Source organism: Jaculus jaculus, chromosome 1 (genome assembly GCF_020740685.1).
Source record: "Jaculus jaculus isolate mJacJac1 chromosome 1, mJacJac1.mat.Y.cur, whole genome shotgun sequence".
NCBI classification, from domain to species: Eukaryota; Metazoa; Chordata; class Mammalia; order Rodentia; family Dipodidae; genus Jaculus; species Jaculus jaculus.
This window is the reverse complement of record NC_059102.1, coordinates 123,511,568-123,526,820: the sequence shown is the minus strand read 5'-3', so window position 1 is coordinate 123,526,820 and position 15,253 is coordinate 123,511,568. Positions and strand designations below refer to the sequence as shown.

The 15,253-nt window shown below is 40.8% G+C and overlaps 1 protein-coding gene across 3 annotated transcripts in view; it reads left to right on the top strand.

Annotated features, from left to right (window-relative positions):
* Ptbp3 (polypyrimidine tract binding protein 3) overlaps positions 1–15,253 on the top strand; it is a 142,065-nt gene that overhangs the window by 37,649 nt on the left and 89,163 nt on the right. For all 3 annotated transcript variants that reach the window (XM_045148708.1, XM_045148705.1, XM_045148701.1), the window contains one exon: positions 5,360–5,441. In XM_045148708.1, coding sequence (XP_045004643.1) covers positions 5,411–5,441 — 31 coding nt within the window. In that variant the 5' untranslated portion in view covers positions 5,360–5,410. The remainder of the gene's footprint in view (positions 1–5,359; positions 5,442–15,253) is intronic.

Sequence of the window (15,253 nt, the reverse complement as noted above, 5' to 3'; positions counted from 1 at the left end):
TTTCTTTCTTTCTTTCTTTCTTTCTTTCTTTCTTTCTTTCTATTTTTCTTTCTTTCTTCTTCTTCTTCTTATTTTTTTTTTTCGTTTTTCGAGGCAGGCTGTCACTTTAGCCCAGGCTGACCTGGAATTCACTATGTCGTCTCAGACCTCCAACTCATGGTAATCCTCCTATCTCTGCCTCCTGAGTGCTGGGATTAAAGGAGTATGCTACTGCACCTGGCGAAGTTTTGCTTCTTTTTATCAACATTTCCATTTGTTTTGTTGTGTTGGTACTTTGTTATTTTTAAAATTTTTTAAAAATTATTATGGTTTTAATTTATGTGTTCTTGATAACCAGTAAGGCTGAACAGTTTGCTTTGTTGATTGGATATGGCATTATAAAAAATATTTCTTGTTCATTTATATCAGTGGCCTATATTATCAGAGCTCTGTAATTGGGTTGCCAGAGGCTCTACCTCCTGTGTGTGATAGCACTTGTTTCTCATTTTAAGAGGGAAAGAGAGAAAACAAAACAAAGAGAAAAAATCCCTGGCAGATATAAATTATCTTTTAAATTTCTGCTTGGAATAAATGTAGGCCGTGTCTATTCATAGTCCATAATCCAAAGCATATCACAGAACTCTGCTCACTGTCAGTGGACCAAGGAGTTCCCCTTCTAGGCATTGTATGTAACATAGCCATGAATGAGGGATGTCTTTCACAGGAAAGCATCACTACAGATACTCCACCACAGTAATACTGTCTACTATCACTGTGTGAGAAACTGTTCACTTTTTTTTTTTTTTTTTCAAGGTAGGGTCTCACGCTGGTTGCCCTGGAATTAACTATGTAATCTCAGGGTAGCCTCGAACTAATGGTGGTCCTCCTACCTCTGCCTCCCCAGTGCTGGGATTAAAGCTGTATGCCAACACACAGGGCTATGTTCACATTTCTGTTCATTTCCTGTTAATTTCTTCATACATGAAGAGTAAGTTATAGATATAAACTCTTTGTTGATTATATAGATCATGCGTATTTTCTACATTCTATGATTTGCCCTTTTACTTTCCTAATTATGTCTTTCATTAAATAAAAATATTAGTTTAAAGTGGATATCTGCATTTTGTTTTATATCGTTGTGCTATTTGTTGTTTTGAGACAGGGTCTCCTTATTAGTCTATGTTGGCCTGTCATTAGCAGTTCTCCTACTTCAGCCTTTTAAATGCTGGGATTACAGACATACGCCTGGCTATATTGCTTTTGTGTAAGAAATATTTTCTGTGCTGGAGAGATCGCTTAGCAGTTAAGGCACTTGCCTGTGAAGCCTAAGGACCCATGTTTGACTCTCTAGGTCCCACATAACCAGACACACAAGGTGACGCAAGTGTGCCAAGTTGCACATGCACACAAGGTGGCACATGTGCCTTGAGTTTGATTCCAGTGGCTGCAGGCCCTGGCACACCAGTTCTCTCTCTTTCTGTCTCTGTCTTTTGGTCTCTCGCATAAAAAAAATTACAAAAAAGGGATATATTTTCTTACTCCAAAATTATAAAGCTGTTCTGGATTCGTCTTTTTTTTTTTTTTTTTTACGTTTCAATTCGTGGTCCACCTACAAACATACATTTAGATCTAAAAATTTTAGAAAGAGTTTCTTAGATTGTAACCAGTATTTTTGGGCAAAAGCTCTGTTCTGACAGCCCCAAAAGACTAGTCTCAACTACCTGCCCCAGAATACCAATTAAAGAGATGAGTAATGTTGAAAAGAAAAAGGAAATTTAATCAACATGTATTGGGATAAACAAAGGGCCTTGTATCCATCTACATAGTACTGATTCTGAGCTTTATGACCCATTAGAGAGGAAGAGGGGAGGGCAAGAAGTACATATAGTTGAGCATTGCTGGTCAAAGTGTGGTCTGGTTGGTTATTATCTCACTTCTAGCTCTGCAGTGTGGTCTGAAGAAGTGACAAGCTGGTATTTAGGAAAGGATTAGTCATGCTCTGGGGTGCAGCCTTCTCATCATGGGTAATAGCCCTCATTTGAAGGTGGTCTGTCTTGTGAGGTTCTACTATTTCTGGAATCCAAGGTGATTGTAAGTTTAGGACATGGACCTTTAGGTGCATTTGGGGGATCTGGAATAGGACATTATAAAGACTCATAGTTAAGATGCCTCCGGTACTCTTTATCTTTGGTCCTTCAAGCCCTGAAGGTGAATTAACAAAGGGTATTGGGCTGGGTAGATGGCTTAGTGATTAAGCACTTGCCTGTGAAACCTAAGGACTGTGGTTCGAGGCTCGATTCCCCAGGACCCACGTTAGCCAGATGCACAAAAAGGGTGCACGAGTCTGGAGTTCATTTGCAGTGGCTGGAAGCCCTGGCACGCCCATTCTCTTTCTCTCTGTATCTGCCTCTTTCTCTCTCTCTCTGTCACTCTCAAATAAATAAATAAAATTAAACCAAAAAAAAAAAAAGGTTAAGTGTTAATTACTTCTAGATAGTAAATATGCCTAGGTACAAAAGTAAGCAAGTAACCCAAAGTAAAGGAGAAAAATGCAAAATGAAGACAGAGGCGCCAGATGTTCATCCTGGTTTTAATTACATCGTGGGTCCAAGTGGGAAACTGTACATTTTAGCAAAAAATGTGTATTAGACCAAACTAACTTGATTTTCACATGAGACATTGATTTTAAATTCACATACATGTAGAAGATACATCAGTTTGCAAAGCATTTTACTAGATTCCTCACATTTAAAAATAATGTTGGACACATTTTAATTATCCTGATAATAACTATATTTCATAAATGAGCAAGTAGACTTTTGCTTTAAGGAGGTCTTAATCCTGATCCCTATTGGAATTGCAGTTTTTCAGTTTTCATATTTAGATCTTTCTTTCGAGTGAAGATGTTTCTGTAAATTTCTAGTGAAATTTCTAGGTCCAAGGGAAGTAAATTCTGGATACTTAAACAGGAATTGTATAAATAGTTGTGTTATGCAGAAACCTTGGAGGATCATCCTTCAGCAGAAGCTAAAGTCTTCTTCCAAAAGTGATACTTAACGTTTAAACCTTAAATATTTATTTTAATATGTTTAATATATGTAGTTTAATATGTGTAGTATTGTTTAGGGATTAAGTTTTATCACAAATGAACCAAAATATTTGTTCTTAAAAATGGTCCATTTGAAATAGGTTGGTTTTGAACTTTTACATACTATACTTAATATCCTTTTAAAATCTTGTTAAGAAGCCAGATGTGGTGGCGCACGCCTTTAATCCCAGCACTTGGGAGGCAGAGGTAGAAGGATTGTCGTGAGTTCGAGGCCAACCTGAGACTCCATAGTGAATTCCAGATCAGCCTGGGCTAGAGTGATACTCTACCTCCAAAAACAAAACAAAAAAACAAACAAACAAAAAAACCCCCCACAAACAAAAACAAAATCTTGGTAAGATATTTTGTAATTGCAATGAAAATGCTTATCTGTCATCTTTTAGCATTGGGAGTTCAGATGTGGAAGCAGGTCAAAACTCTTACCTGGACAGGTGTATTTGCACATGCCTGTTATCCTCCTACTCAGGAGGCTGAAGCTGGAGAGTCCAGGGTTCATTATACAAACTGAGCTAGCAAGACATTGTCTCAGAAAACCAAGGATTTGGAATGTGGCTGAGTGGCAGAACACTTGCCTAGCATACTCAAGGACCCAGGGTTTGATCCCCAGCACTGCACAACAAAAGCAGCTCTTACCTGAAAAGAGTAGATTATTTAAAACTAGTACATTCCAAATATCATTTTTAGGATTTATGAATGAATGAAAAATCATTGATTATAATTTGACTTGTATATAGATACAAATTGGACATTGTATTTTATTTTTTTAAAATGAGTATTAGAAAGTCAGAATATCTTCAGATTATTTGCATGTTAATATATTTTATTAAAAAACAAACTTTGGTCTGGAAAGATGGCTTAGCAGTTAAAGGCTTGTAAAGCCTGATGGCCCCGGGTCAATTCTCCAGTACCCATGTAAAGCCAGTTGTACAAAGTGGCACATGTGTCTATAGCTCATTTACAGTGGCTGAAGGCCCTGGTGCACCCATCCTCTCTCAATCTGTTTCTTTCTGTATCTCAAATGAATAAATGAAAATACAAAAAAAAAAAAAAGAAAAAAAAAGAAAAACCTGTGCAAGCTGGTTTAGTGGTATAGCGGTATAGTGGCTCATAAGTCTTTCATGAGTGAGACAGGAGGGTCACTGTGAGTTCAAGGCCAGCCTGGGCTACAGAGTGAGTTCAGTCTGGAATTAAGTGAGATTCTGTCTCATTAAAACAAAAACCATTAAAAGCTGGGCATGGTGGTACATACCTTAAATTCCAGCACTTGGGAAGGAGAGGTAGGAGGATCACTGTGATGCCACCTTGAGACTACATGGTGAATTCCAGGTCATCCTGGGCCAGAGTGAGACCCTACTTTGAAAAACAAACAAACAAAAAGCCCAACCAACAAAAAGTACCACCACTAACAGTAGTAGAAAAACTTAGCTGGGTGTGGTAGTGAACATCTTTAAATTTTTTTTTTTTTAATTTATTTGAGAGCAACAGACACAGAGAGAAAGACAGATAGAGGGAGAGACAGAGAATGGGCGTGCCAGGGCTTCCATCCTCTGCAAACGAACTCCACACGCGTGCGCCCCCTTGTGCATCTGGCGAACGTGGGACCTGGGGGAACCGAGCCTCGAACTGGGGTCCTTAGGCTTCACAGGCAAGCGCCTAACCGCTAAGCCATCTCTCCAGCCCGTGAACATCTTTAATCCCGGCCTTTGGGATGCAGTGGTAGGAGGATTTAAATTCAAGGCCACCCTGAGACTACATAGTGAATTCCAGGTCAGCCTAAGATAGAATGAAAAACCCTTCCTTGAAAAACCAACCAACCAACCAACCAACCAACCAACCAAACAAACAAACAAACAGAACTATACCAGAATGCCTTCTCTTAAGTATAGTTGTAGTACTTTAATCAACATCTTAGTTTCAAGATTATTCTCCTACTTTTTGTAATGGCACTTTGATATTGAAGTTTTTGTAACTATTACTTCATGAAGATGTTCTGTAAGGTTTTGCTTCCAACCTTAGATTTTGTGATTCTTATGGACTTAAATATCTTCATACTTAAAAAAAAAATGGCTGGGTATGGTGGCTCACACCTTTAATCCCAGAGGTAGGAAGATTGCTGTGAGTTCAAGGCCACCCTGAGACTACAGATTGAATTCCAGGTCAGCCTGAGCTAGAGTGAGACCCTACCTTGGAAATACTAGTTTTTAATAGTTTTAGTAGTAAATACCATTATCTAAAACGTTTCTTATTAATTGAACACCGTTTTCCTTTCAGCGGGGATCAGATGAGCTTCTTTCTTCTGGTGTTATCAACGGACCTTCTACCATGAACAATTCTACTTCTGCAGGCGTTTATGGTGAGTTTTCATGATTTTTTGCCTGTGCTCTTTATTGTTTATACTATGTTCTCATGTTGTACATCTTATAAACATGTTGCTTTATCATTGGATGTAATCCACATCCTCTGTGTGAAGACTCAAGAGAAGGGGGAAAGGTCAGTAAGGTAAGGCAAATTGGTTGCAGAAATTTAAGAATGAGTGGAAATTGGTTAACCATGTTGTAGCCCCAACTGAAGTAATAAATGTAAAGATTTTATAGACAGGGAAGCAGTAGGGAAATAGTTAATGCATTAAGATTGAAATAGATTACTTTTTGTAAAAATATTTATTTTATCTATTTATTGAGAAAATGACTGAAAGAAGCAGTCAGAGAGAGAGAGAGAGGGGGGGGAGGGAGGGGGGGAAAGAGAGAGAGAGAGAGGTGTGGGGAGGTCAGAACCAGGACCTTCTGCCTCTGCAGATGGATTCCATATGAATGTTCCACTTTGTGCATCTGGCTTTACGTGAGTACTAGGGAATCGATCCCAAGCTGTCAGGGTTTTTTGCAAGCAAGTGCCTTTAACTATTGAGCCTTTTCTCCAGTCCTAAAGCAGATTTCTTTTTAAAGTTGAGCTCACATTAGAATTCCTAGAGAAGCTTGTTAAAACACTGTTGTTGCTGGGTATAAAACAAAACAACCACGATTATGAGGTTTGGTGGCAAATTTATATCTAATCCCAGCAACTCCAGCAACCTTAAAGGCTGAAGCATGATGATAGCTAGTTTGAGGATGGCCTGGTCAATTTAGTGAGATGCTATTTCAAAAGAAAATAAGGACTGTGGTCCTGAATTTAGTTATCAGTAGTATAAAAACCAAAGTGGGGGGTTGTGGCTTCCTGTGTCCTCTCTGGCCCAGCCGTGGTTCTAGGTAACCGTAGTCAGTTAGGCTGTGCGTGTGTGATGAGAAAGAAATCACTCACTCCCAGGATTCAGTTATGGTGAACATCTCTCTGGGTGAACAGCTCTCTTGGTTTATTTCAGGAAAATGGGTTTATAAACATGTTGTGGGGCGGGGAAGAGGGAAGGTCTTAAAGGGGATTGGACGTACAAGGTTCCTGTGGGGACATTCATTTTAGCATGTAGGCACTGGCGCGGGTGGTCAGGTGATCTAGGGTCTTAGGGGCATGGGCTGTGTGATGGTGCTGGCTGATAAGGAGTTTCCTAGGCAACTGGCCAAAGGTCACAGGGCTGTGGGCAAAGCCTAAGTTCACATGTGCCAGGCTTGGAGAGGGAGTGGCCTCCTGTAGCCCGGGTCCTTAGTCATGTCTGGCAGCTCAAGCTCCTCTCCTGAAGGCTCCAGCCTATGCCTGGCAGTGCCTAATAGGGGGGAACCAAAGAAAAGAGCTGGAGAGATGATTTAGTGGTCAACATGCTTGCCTATGAAGCCTAAGAACCCAGGTTTGATTCCTCAGTACCCACATAAGCCAGATGCACATGTGCCTCATGTATTTGGAGTTCATTTGCAGTGGCTGGAGGCCTCGGTGTGCTATTCTGTATCTTTTCCTCTCTCTCTTTGCATCTCTCTCTCTCTAATAAATTAAAAGTAAGAAAAACAGAAAAAAATCGTTGGAATATTTCTAATTCAGTAGGTCTGGGGTGTAGATCTTTATAACTTGCAATTTTATAAATTTCCAAGTGTCTGAAGTTTATAAATGCTGTCATTCTCTTAATCTGGTGTGTTTTAAAAATTATTTATTATTTATTTGAGACAGACAACTTGGAAAGGATTTATGTTTGCTTATTGGTTGAGGATGTAGTTAATCATAAAAGGGTAGGGCATGGAGGCAGGAGCATGAGGCAGCCAGTCACATTGGGTGTGTATTCACGAAGCAGAGAGATGAATGCTAGTACATCACTTTTTTCCCCTTCCTTCCTTCCTTCCTTCCTTCCTTCCTTCCTTCCTTCCTTCCTTCCTTCCTTCCTTCCTTCCTTCCTTCCTTCCTTCCCTCGTCCCTCCCTCCCTCCCTCCCTCCCTCTCTTCCCTTCCTTCCCTTCCTTCCTTGCTGTCGCGAGCACTCTCAAAGATGATTGGTTGAGAGGATTCCGCCCACGAAGGTCAATAATACTCAGATGCTGGTGTACTCGCAAAGGAGTTTACTGGGATGAAAGTCACACACAAGCAAGTCCAAACTATCACAACTAATATTATAGCTAATATAATATATAACCAAATTATATTCATCACTACTAACACAAGAATATTTCTAACGAGTCTAACATGTATACAACCTGATATCGCGAGACTTGGGACGCAGTATCGCAAGACTCGGTCTCAACGCGAGACTCGGTCTGCGAGATTTCTGACGTTTTACAACCTGGTGGCGCAGGTCCGTGCTCCGACTTTTCTCTCGGTTCGCGGTGTTTCAAGGCGAGTCTCGGTCGTTCGCACAGCTTGTCGGGCAGATGAATTCGGATCAGTGATGCGTCTCGCGGAGGTCTCAGTCCGGACTGCTGAGCAGCCGTTCAGTCAGTCATAGTGTCGGGAGGACTGGGACAACGGCTGCTGAGCAGCTGGGGTTTTTGTATTTTCCACTACTTATCTAGGGTTCCACACACACCTTCTGCTAATCTCTTACTATGTCATTGTACTCAGCTTACTCTTAGTTTTTTGCTTACAAAGTTTGACTTTGCATTTTTACTCTCACACACAAAGAAAAACAAACTTATTTATCTAAACTGTCCCTGGACCATATGCTGGTCCTTACATGCTCATAACACTTCCTTCCTTCCTTCCTTTTTTTTTTTTTGTTTTTTTGAGGTAGGGTTTCACACTAGGTTTTTACCACCATGCCTGGCTTTTCTTTTTTATTTTTAAAGTATGGTTTCTCTCTAGCCCAAGGTTACATGTAGTCTGTAGCAGACAGATTCAGGTTCACTGAGATGAACTTTCAGACCAGGCACAGTTATGGAGGAAGGGATTTATTGAAGCTTACAGATCCAGGGAAGTTCCGTAATGGCAGAAGAAGCTGGCCTGCCTTCACAGGACCAAGCAGAGAGAGAGAGAGAGAGAGAAGGAGGGAGAGAGAGAGAGAGAGAGAGAGAGAGAGAAGGGGGGGAGGGGGAAGGGGGGAGAGAGAGAGAGAGAGAGAGGGAGAGAGAAGTACAAGCCTAAAGGCCAAAAGCCACAGCACACTTCAGGAACTCCAGCTAGGCGCACTTTGCATATCTTTAGATTGAAATAGGAAACCCATCACCACAACTTAAGATCACCCAATGACTTTGCCTCCAGCTAGGTAGCCAGCTGATGCAAACTACAAACAACTGGATACATTGGAGGCCATCTATTCTATTCAAACCACCTCATAGTCTTAGCTTAGACTTGAACTCACAGTGATCCTCTTACCTTTGCCTCCCTAGTGCTAGGATTATAGGTGTGTGCTACCACACCCAGCCATTGTTTTCTTTGCCTTTAGTTTACAGCCCTAGTCCATATTCAGGGCAGGTCTTCCTACCTCAGTTATACCTCTCTGGAAAGTGTTCACAGACATTTTTATTTCAGTTGATTGTGTGTCCAATTAATCATCCTGCTCCTCAAAATAACCAGCTCTGAATCTCTTAGTGTAAGAGTCTTGCTTTTCATTTTTCAAGCTCTTAGGGGTTTCTCTCAGTTACTTTCTAGTTGCTGGGACAAAGTACCTGACCCAAAAGCAATTTATGAAAGGAAATCGTTTTATTTCATCGTATAGCTTCAAAAGGAAGTTTCATCATGGTAGGGAAAGCCAAGCATGAGCAGACAGCTGGTGTCTCACATTATCATATCAGCAAGTTGAAGGTAGAGAGATCATGTGGCAGTTGGTGCTGGGACACACATTCTCCAGCAGATCTATGCCTCTTAAAGTTTCCATAACCTTCCTGAACAACACCATCAATTTGGGATTAAGTATTGGATTCTATACAGTATATTTAACTTTAAAAAAAGTTTTAAAATTTTTACTTATTTGAGAGCGACAGACAGAGAGAAAGTGGTAGAGAGAGAGAGAATGGGCACACCAGGGCCTCCAGCCACTACAAATGAACTCCAGATGCATGCGCCACCTTGTGCACCTACCTTATGTGGGTCCTGGGGAATCAAGCCTCTAACCAGGGTCCTTAGGCTTCACAGGCAAGTGCTTAACCACTAAGGCAGCTCTCTAGCCTGAGTGTATTTAACTTTTAAACCATCATAGTGATGTATCTAAGTACAGTTAAACTTAAGGACCACTTCTAGAATTTCATTTGTCTTTCTCAGAAGTGATCAATCTAAGTGCAGTTAAACTTAAGGACCAGTTCTAGAATTTCATTTGTCTTGCTCAGAAGTGATCAACAACTCAGTGTTGCCTCCTTCTGAATTCAGTTAAATCTACATAGGACTAGCTAGCTCATCTATCCTGACTTATTGATATTTTTACATACTTTACCATCTTTTTCTCTTTAAAAACATGCTATTTTGAATCATTTCCTCCAGATGTGTACACCCCCTTGTGCATCTGGCTAATGTGGGTCCTGGGGAATCAAGCCTTGAACCATGGTCCTTAGGCTTCATAGGCAAGCACTTAACCACTAAGCCATCTCTCCAACCCTTAAATAATTTCCTTAAAAATGGTTTTCTGATCATTTACCTCCTAGCTTTCTCTAATTTGCTATTTAATTATTCCATTAAATACTTTGTTTTTATCTATTTATCAATCAGTGGATGCCCTGGTGCATCCATTCTCTCTCTCTCCCTCCTCCTCCTCTCTCAAATAACTAACTAAATAAATAAATATAATTTATATTTTTTGTTCATTTTTATTTATTTATTTATTTGAGAGCAACAGACACAGAGAGAAAGACAGAGGGAGAGGGAGAGGGAGAGAACGGGTGCGCCAGGGCTTCCAGCCCCTGCAAACGAACTCCAGACACGTGCGCCCCCTTGTGCATCTGGCTAACATGGGTCCTGGGGAACCGAGCCTCGAACAGGGGTCCTTAGGCTTCACAGGCAAGCACTTAACCGCTAAGCCATGTCTCCAGCCCAATAAAAATATTTTTTAAAAAATATTTTATTTATTTGCAGGTGTGTGGGTGGGGGGTTGGGGGAGAGAATGGGCATACTAGGGTTTCAAGCCACTGCAAAAGAACCCCAGATGCATGTGTCTTATGTGGGTACTGGTGAATAGAACTCTGGGCATTAGGGTTTGTAGGCAAGTGCCTTAACCACCAAGCCATCCCTCTACCCTGACTTAAATGTTTTGGAGGAGGTATATTTTAGGGTGGATCTGATTTCCAATCTGAGCTCTGTGGGTATCCTGCTTGTTGCAGTTCCCTGCTGCTGCTTTTATTTTGGCTGGCTATTTGATTGTTTTTGTCTGCTTGGATGTATGGAAGCAGCTTATTTTGCTTTTGATGGAACATCCCCTTGGCTTTGTAAACTGGAAATAAACTCTCATAAACTTTCTGGTTTGAATGTTCATCCCAGCAATGTGAAGCTGTTTGCAACAGTGTCCCTGTGTGAGTGTGAGCATACAATACACCACCTTTGTGTAGTGTGTGGAGGTCAGACTTCAATTTGTGATGTTGGTCCTTGCATTCTGCAGGTCCTCTATGTAGTTACCCATTGTGTTCACCAGCCTAGCTGGCCCACGAACTTCCTAGGGATTTTTCTGTCTTCTCCATTTCCCATCTTCCCAGACTGAATATTTGATTTTAGATAAGGGTTATATTTTTAATTTCTCTTATCTATATTTGATTCTCTCTCTCTCTCTCTCTCTTTCTCTCTCTCTCTCTCTCTCTTTTTGTTAAAGGGCTTGAGGGATTCTTGTGAATTCTAGGCAGGCTCTCTGCCAGTGACCTACATTTCTGTTTGATTAACTTTTGGTTTTGCTCGTTCCAACTATAGCCCAGGCCGGCCTGAAATTCCCTATGTAGTTTCAGGCTGGCCTTGAAGTCACAGTGATCCTCCTACCTCAGCCTCCTGAGTGCTGGGATTAAAGGCATGTGCCACCATGTCTGACTTGACTCACTTTTGAACTCTACCTGGTGTTGGTTTGTTTTTGCAAAATATTAATATTGTCCTGCTTTATCTACTTATTAATAATTTTTTAAGTTAAAAATCTTTTATTTATTTATTATTACTTATTTGAGAGAAAGGTGGTTAGAGACAGAATGGGTGTGTCAGGACCTCTAGCCACTTCAAAAGAACTCCATACGTATGTGTCACCTTGCACATCTGGTTTTATATAGGTACTGGAGAATCATACCTGGGTATTTAGGTTATGTAGGCTAGTGCCCTAACCACTGAGGCCTCCCTCCAGCCCTCATCAGTCACTTCAAACAACCCTTTTTTTCCTATTTTTTTTTCATGGTATTGAGAATTGAACCAGGGCTTTGCACTTGTTATAGTCTAGAGCTATACCACTGAACTGCATTCATAGTACCAAACAAAAATAACTAAATAAAGTTTATGACAGCTTTTCCCTAAGTAATAGCCCAAACCCAGGCTGTCCTTGAACTTACAACCTTTTTGTCTCTGTTTCCAGAGTCCTAGGAGTTCTGGGAGTACCATCTGTCAGTATGACCAGCTCAACAAACTTAATGTAGCTTTAAAATTTACAATTATGGGGCTGGAGAGATGGCTTAACAGATAAGGCACTTGCCTGCGAAGCCTAAGGACCCAGGTTAACTCTCCAGTTCCAAGTTAGGAAGCCACACAAAGGTGAGGCAAACATCAGGTCACACATGCCCACTAGGTGGCGCAAGCATCTGGAGTTCAATTTCAGTGGCTGAGGCTCTGGAGTGCCAATTCTGTCTCTGTCACTCTCTCTCTAAAATAAAAAATGAAATTTAATACACAGCTATGGGTTGGAGAGATAGATGGCTTACCAGGTTAAGGTGTTTGCCTGCAAAGCCAGAGGATCCCGGTTCAACTTTCTTGGACGCATTTAAGCCAGATGCGCAAGGGGGTGCATGCATCTGGAGTTGGTTTGCAGTGGCTGGCAGCCCTGGTGTGTCCCATCCCCTCCCTCCCTCCCTCCCTCCCTCCCTCCCTGCGTCTTTCTCTCAAATAATATAAAAAAAGAAAAATATATAATTATATGAGTTCAAAGGGCTGTTAATATTGTAGCTTTTTATATGTCTGCTCATGCTTCCTTATGGTATATTCTCTTATTTTTGTATAAGTCTTACATTTTGGTTTGCAGTTTTCTTTAGATGAATAGTACAGGGTGATTTTAGTACTATATGTTAGTTATACCTAATAATGAATTTCAATATGACAGTTTTATATATGTATTTAAATGTATTTTTATCATATTCATACTCCCATTATGCTCTTCTGTTACCTCTCATGTCTCTCCTTCCTCTTCCCAAATACACCTTTTACCTCGTTGCTTTTTTGTTTTCTTTCGGTGATCTACTGAGTGTCATTAAGTTACCCAGAGGATCTCAGGTGAGGGATTGTTTATAGGAACATGATCTCCTTATCAGTGGCTACTAAAGAAAATGTCTCTTTCCCACAACATCCACTAACTGCCTGTAGATACTCAGGAAGGGTTGGGACTTTGTGAGCTCCTCCCCCATTATGTGCCTATTAAGACCTCAGTGAGAGGCGAGGCCACGTACACTTTTCCCATGACAGGCTGTTGACAGGCCCAATCTTGTTCAGATCTGTTCCAGACAGTAGTCAACCACTGTGAGGTTCATTAGAGGGCAGTGGTGATGACATGCTTGGAAGACAGCTCTCTGCCTCACTCCATTCCTTCTTTCTGCTCTCGCATACTTTCCTCCCTTGTTTCCATATGGTCCCTGAGGGCTGATGTGGCTGGTGCATTTATAGCTGAGCACTTAACAGTTCCTTGTTTTCATCATTTTGACTAGTTACTAGTCTTTGCATTTATCACTGCCCCATTGCAAAAAGAAGCACTGACCAAAGCTGACAACACTATTAATATATGGGTATAAACATAAAGGCAAATTTTGAGCACATCATGACCATTAACAACAATAGCAATTGCTTCCTCCAAGAGCCTATGACTTCTCTAGCCAAGGACTTTTCACCAGGTTTGCAGTAGTACCATAATGTAGATTCCCTCCTGTGGAGTGCATCTCAACTCTAATCAGAAAGTGGCCCATTAACCTCATTACTAACTTGCTACCAGTGGGTACTTTTGCCTAGCTGGTCAGTAGTATTATCAGGACTTTGTTTGCTCTGTTAGGCTATTGCATCATCAACTCCTAACATCTTCTAATTTTTGTTAATTGATTGCCTTGGGGATTCCTGTACCATAAGCGAGGAGATAAATCATACTTTAGGCATTCACATTTCCCCACCAAAATACTTGAATAAAGATAGGCTTGCTTATTAGTTTACCTCTGGCAAATTTTTATGCAGGGGTTATCTTTACGGAAATGCCCAGTGCCTTGATAATAATAAGCCCAGGGTTTTATTTATTTATTTGAGAGAGAGAGAGAGACAGACAGAGATAGAAAGAGGTAGATAGAGTAAATTGGCATGCCAGGCCAAATGAACTCCAGTTGCATGTGACACCTTGTGCATCTGGCTTACATGGGTCTGAGGAATTGAACCTGGGTCCTTAGGCTTCACAGGCAAAGTGTCTTAGCCTATAAGCCATCTTTCCAACCCAAACTTAGGGTTTTAAAACATGAAGTCTTTATTTTCTTTTGCCCTCAATTATTTTGGTTTTGGCTGTTATATCAACCACTACTTTTCAGTTACCTAGTGATGGTTGACATTAAGAAATTTTACATTTTTAATATACTTTTTTTTTTTTGAGGTAGGATGTCACTCTAGCCCAGGCTGACCTGGAATTCACTATGGAATCTCAGGGTGGCCTCGAACTCAACTGTGATCCTTCTAACTCTGCCTCCTGGGTGCTGGGATTAAAGGCGTGCACCACCACGCCTGGCATTTTTAATATACTTTTAATGTACATTAAAATACTTTTGTAATGTCACCCAATAGTTGCAGTTTACTAAATGCTTTGAAAGATGAAAATTTTGCCATTATAGTCATAGCTCACCCCCTCCCCCCAAGATAAGGTCTTACTTTAGCCCAGGCTGACCTGGAACTCACTCTGTAGTCCCAGGCTGGTCTCGAACTCCCAGCAGTCTTCCAACCTCTGTATCCTAGTCCTAGGATTAAAGGTGTGTGTACAATGTTCAGCCTTATTGCTTACTTTTAGTAAGAATTTCTAATTTAGAGCTGTGAATCTAGCTCACTGGCAGAGCATTTACCTGTAGTGTTCAGTTTTCACAATAGAAAACAAAAACAAGGGCTGGAGAGATGTTGCAGTCAGGTTTGCATTGCTGTCAGAAATCACCTGACCAAGAGCAGCTGTGGGGGAAAAAAGGTTTATTTTGGCACTCCAGAGCTTCCAATCACTATAGTCAAACTCTAGACGCTTGTACCAACTTGTATATATATGTGACTTTTTACAGCCATCACCTTGTGTCTGGCTTACATGGGATCTGGGGAGTCAAATATGGGTCCTTTGGCTTTGCAGGCAGGCGCCTTAACCACTAAGCCATTCCTTCTAGCCCTCAATTCCTTCTAGTCCTTTTGTTTGCTTTATTTTCCATCCATAACTTATGATTACTTTCTCAAGATGTAAAATAGTAATTTATCTACCTCAGTCTCTTAGGGAAGAATAAAAAGAAAAGTCAAAGCTAGACTTCATCATTATGGTGGATGATTAAAAATTATACTTTAAAGATATCAGAAATATGAGGGGAAGGCTGAATCTGTATGGGAAGACACTTATAAATTAGACTTCATCCTTCCATCCTGTTCATCAGACTTGCTTATATTAACGAATGGG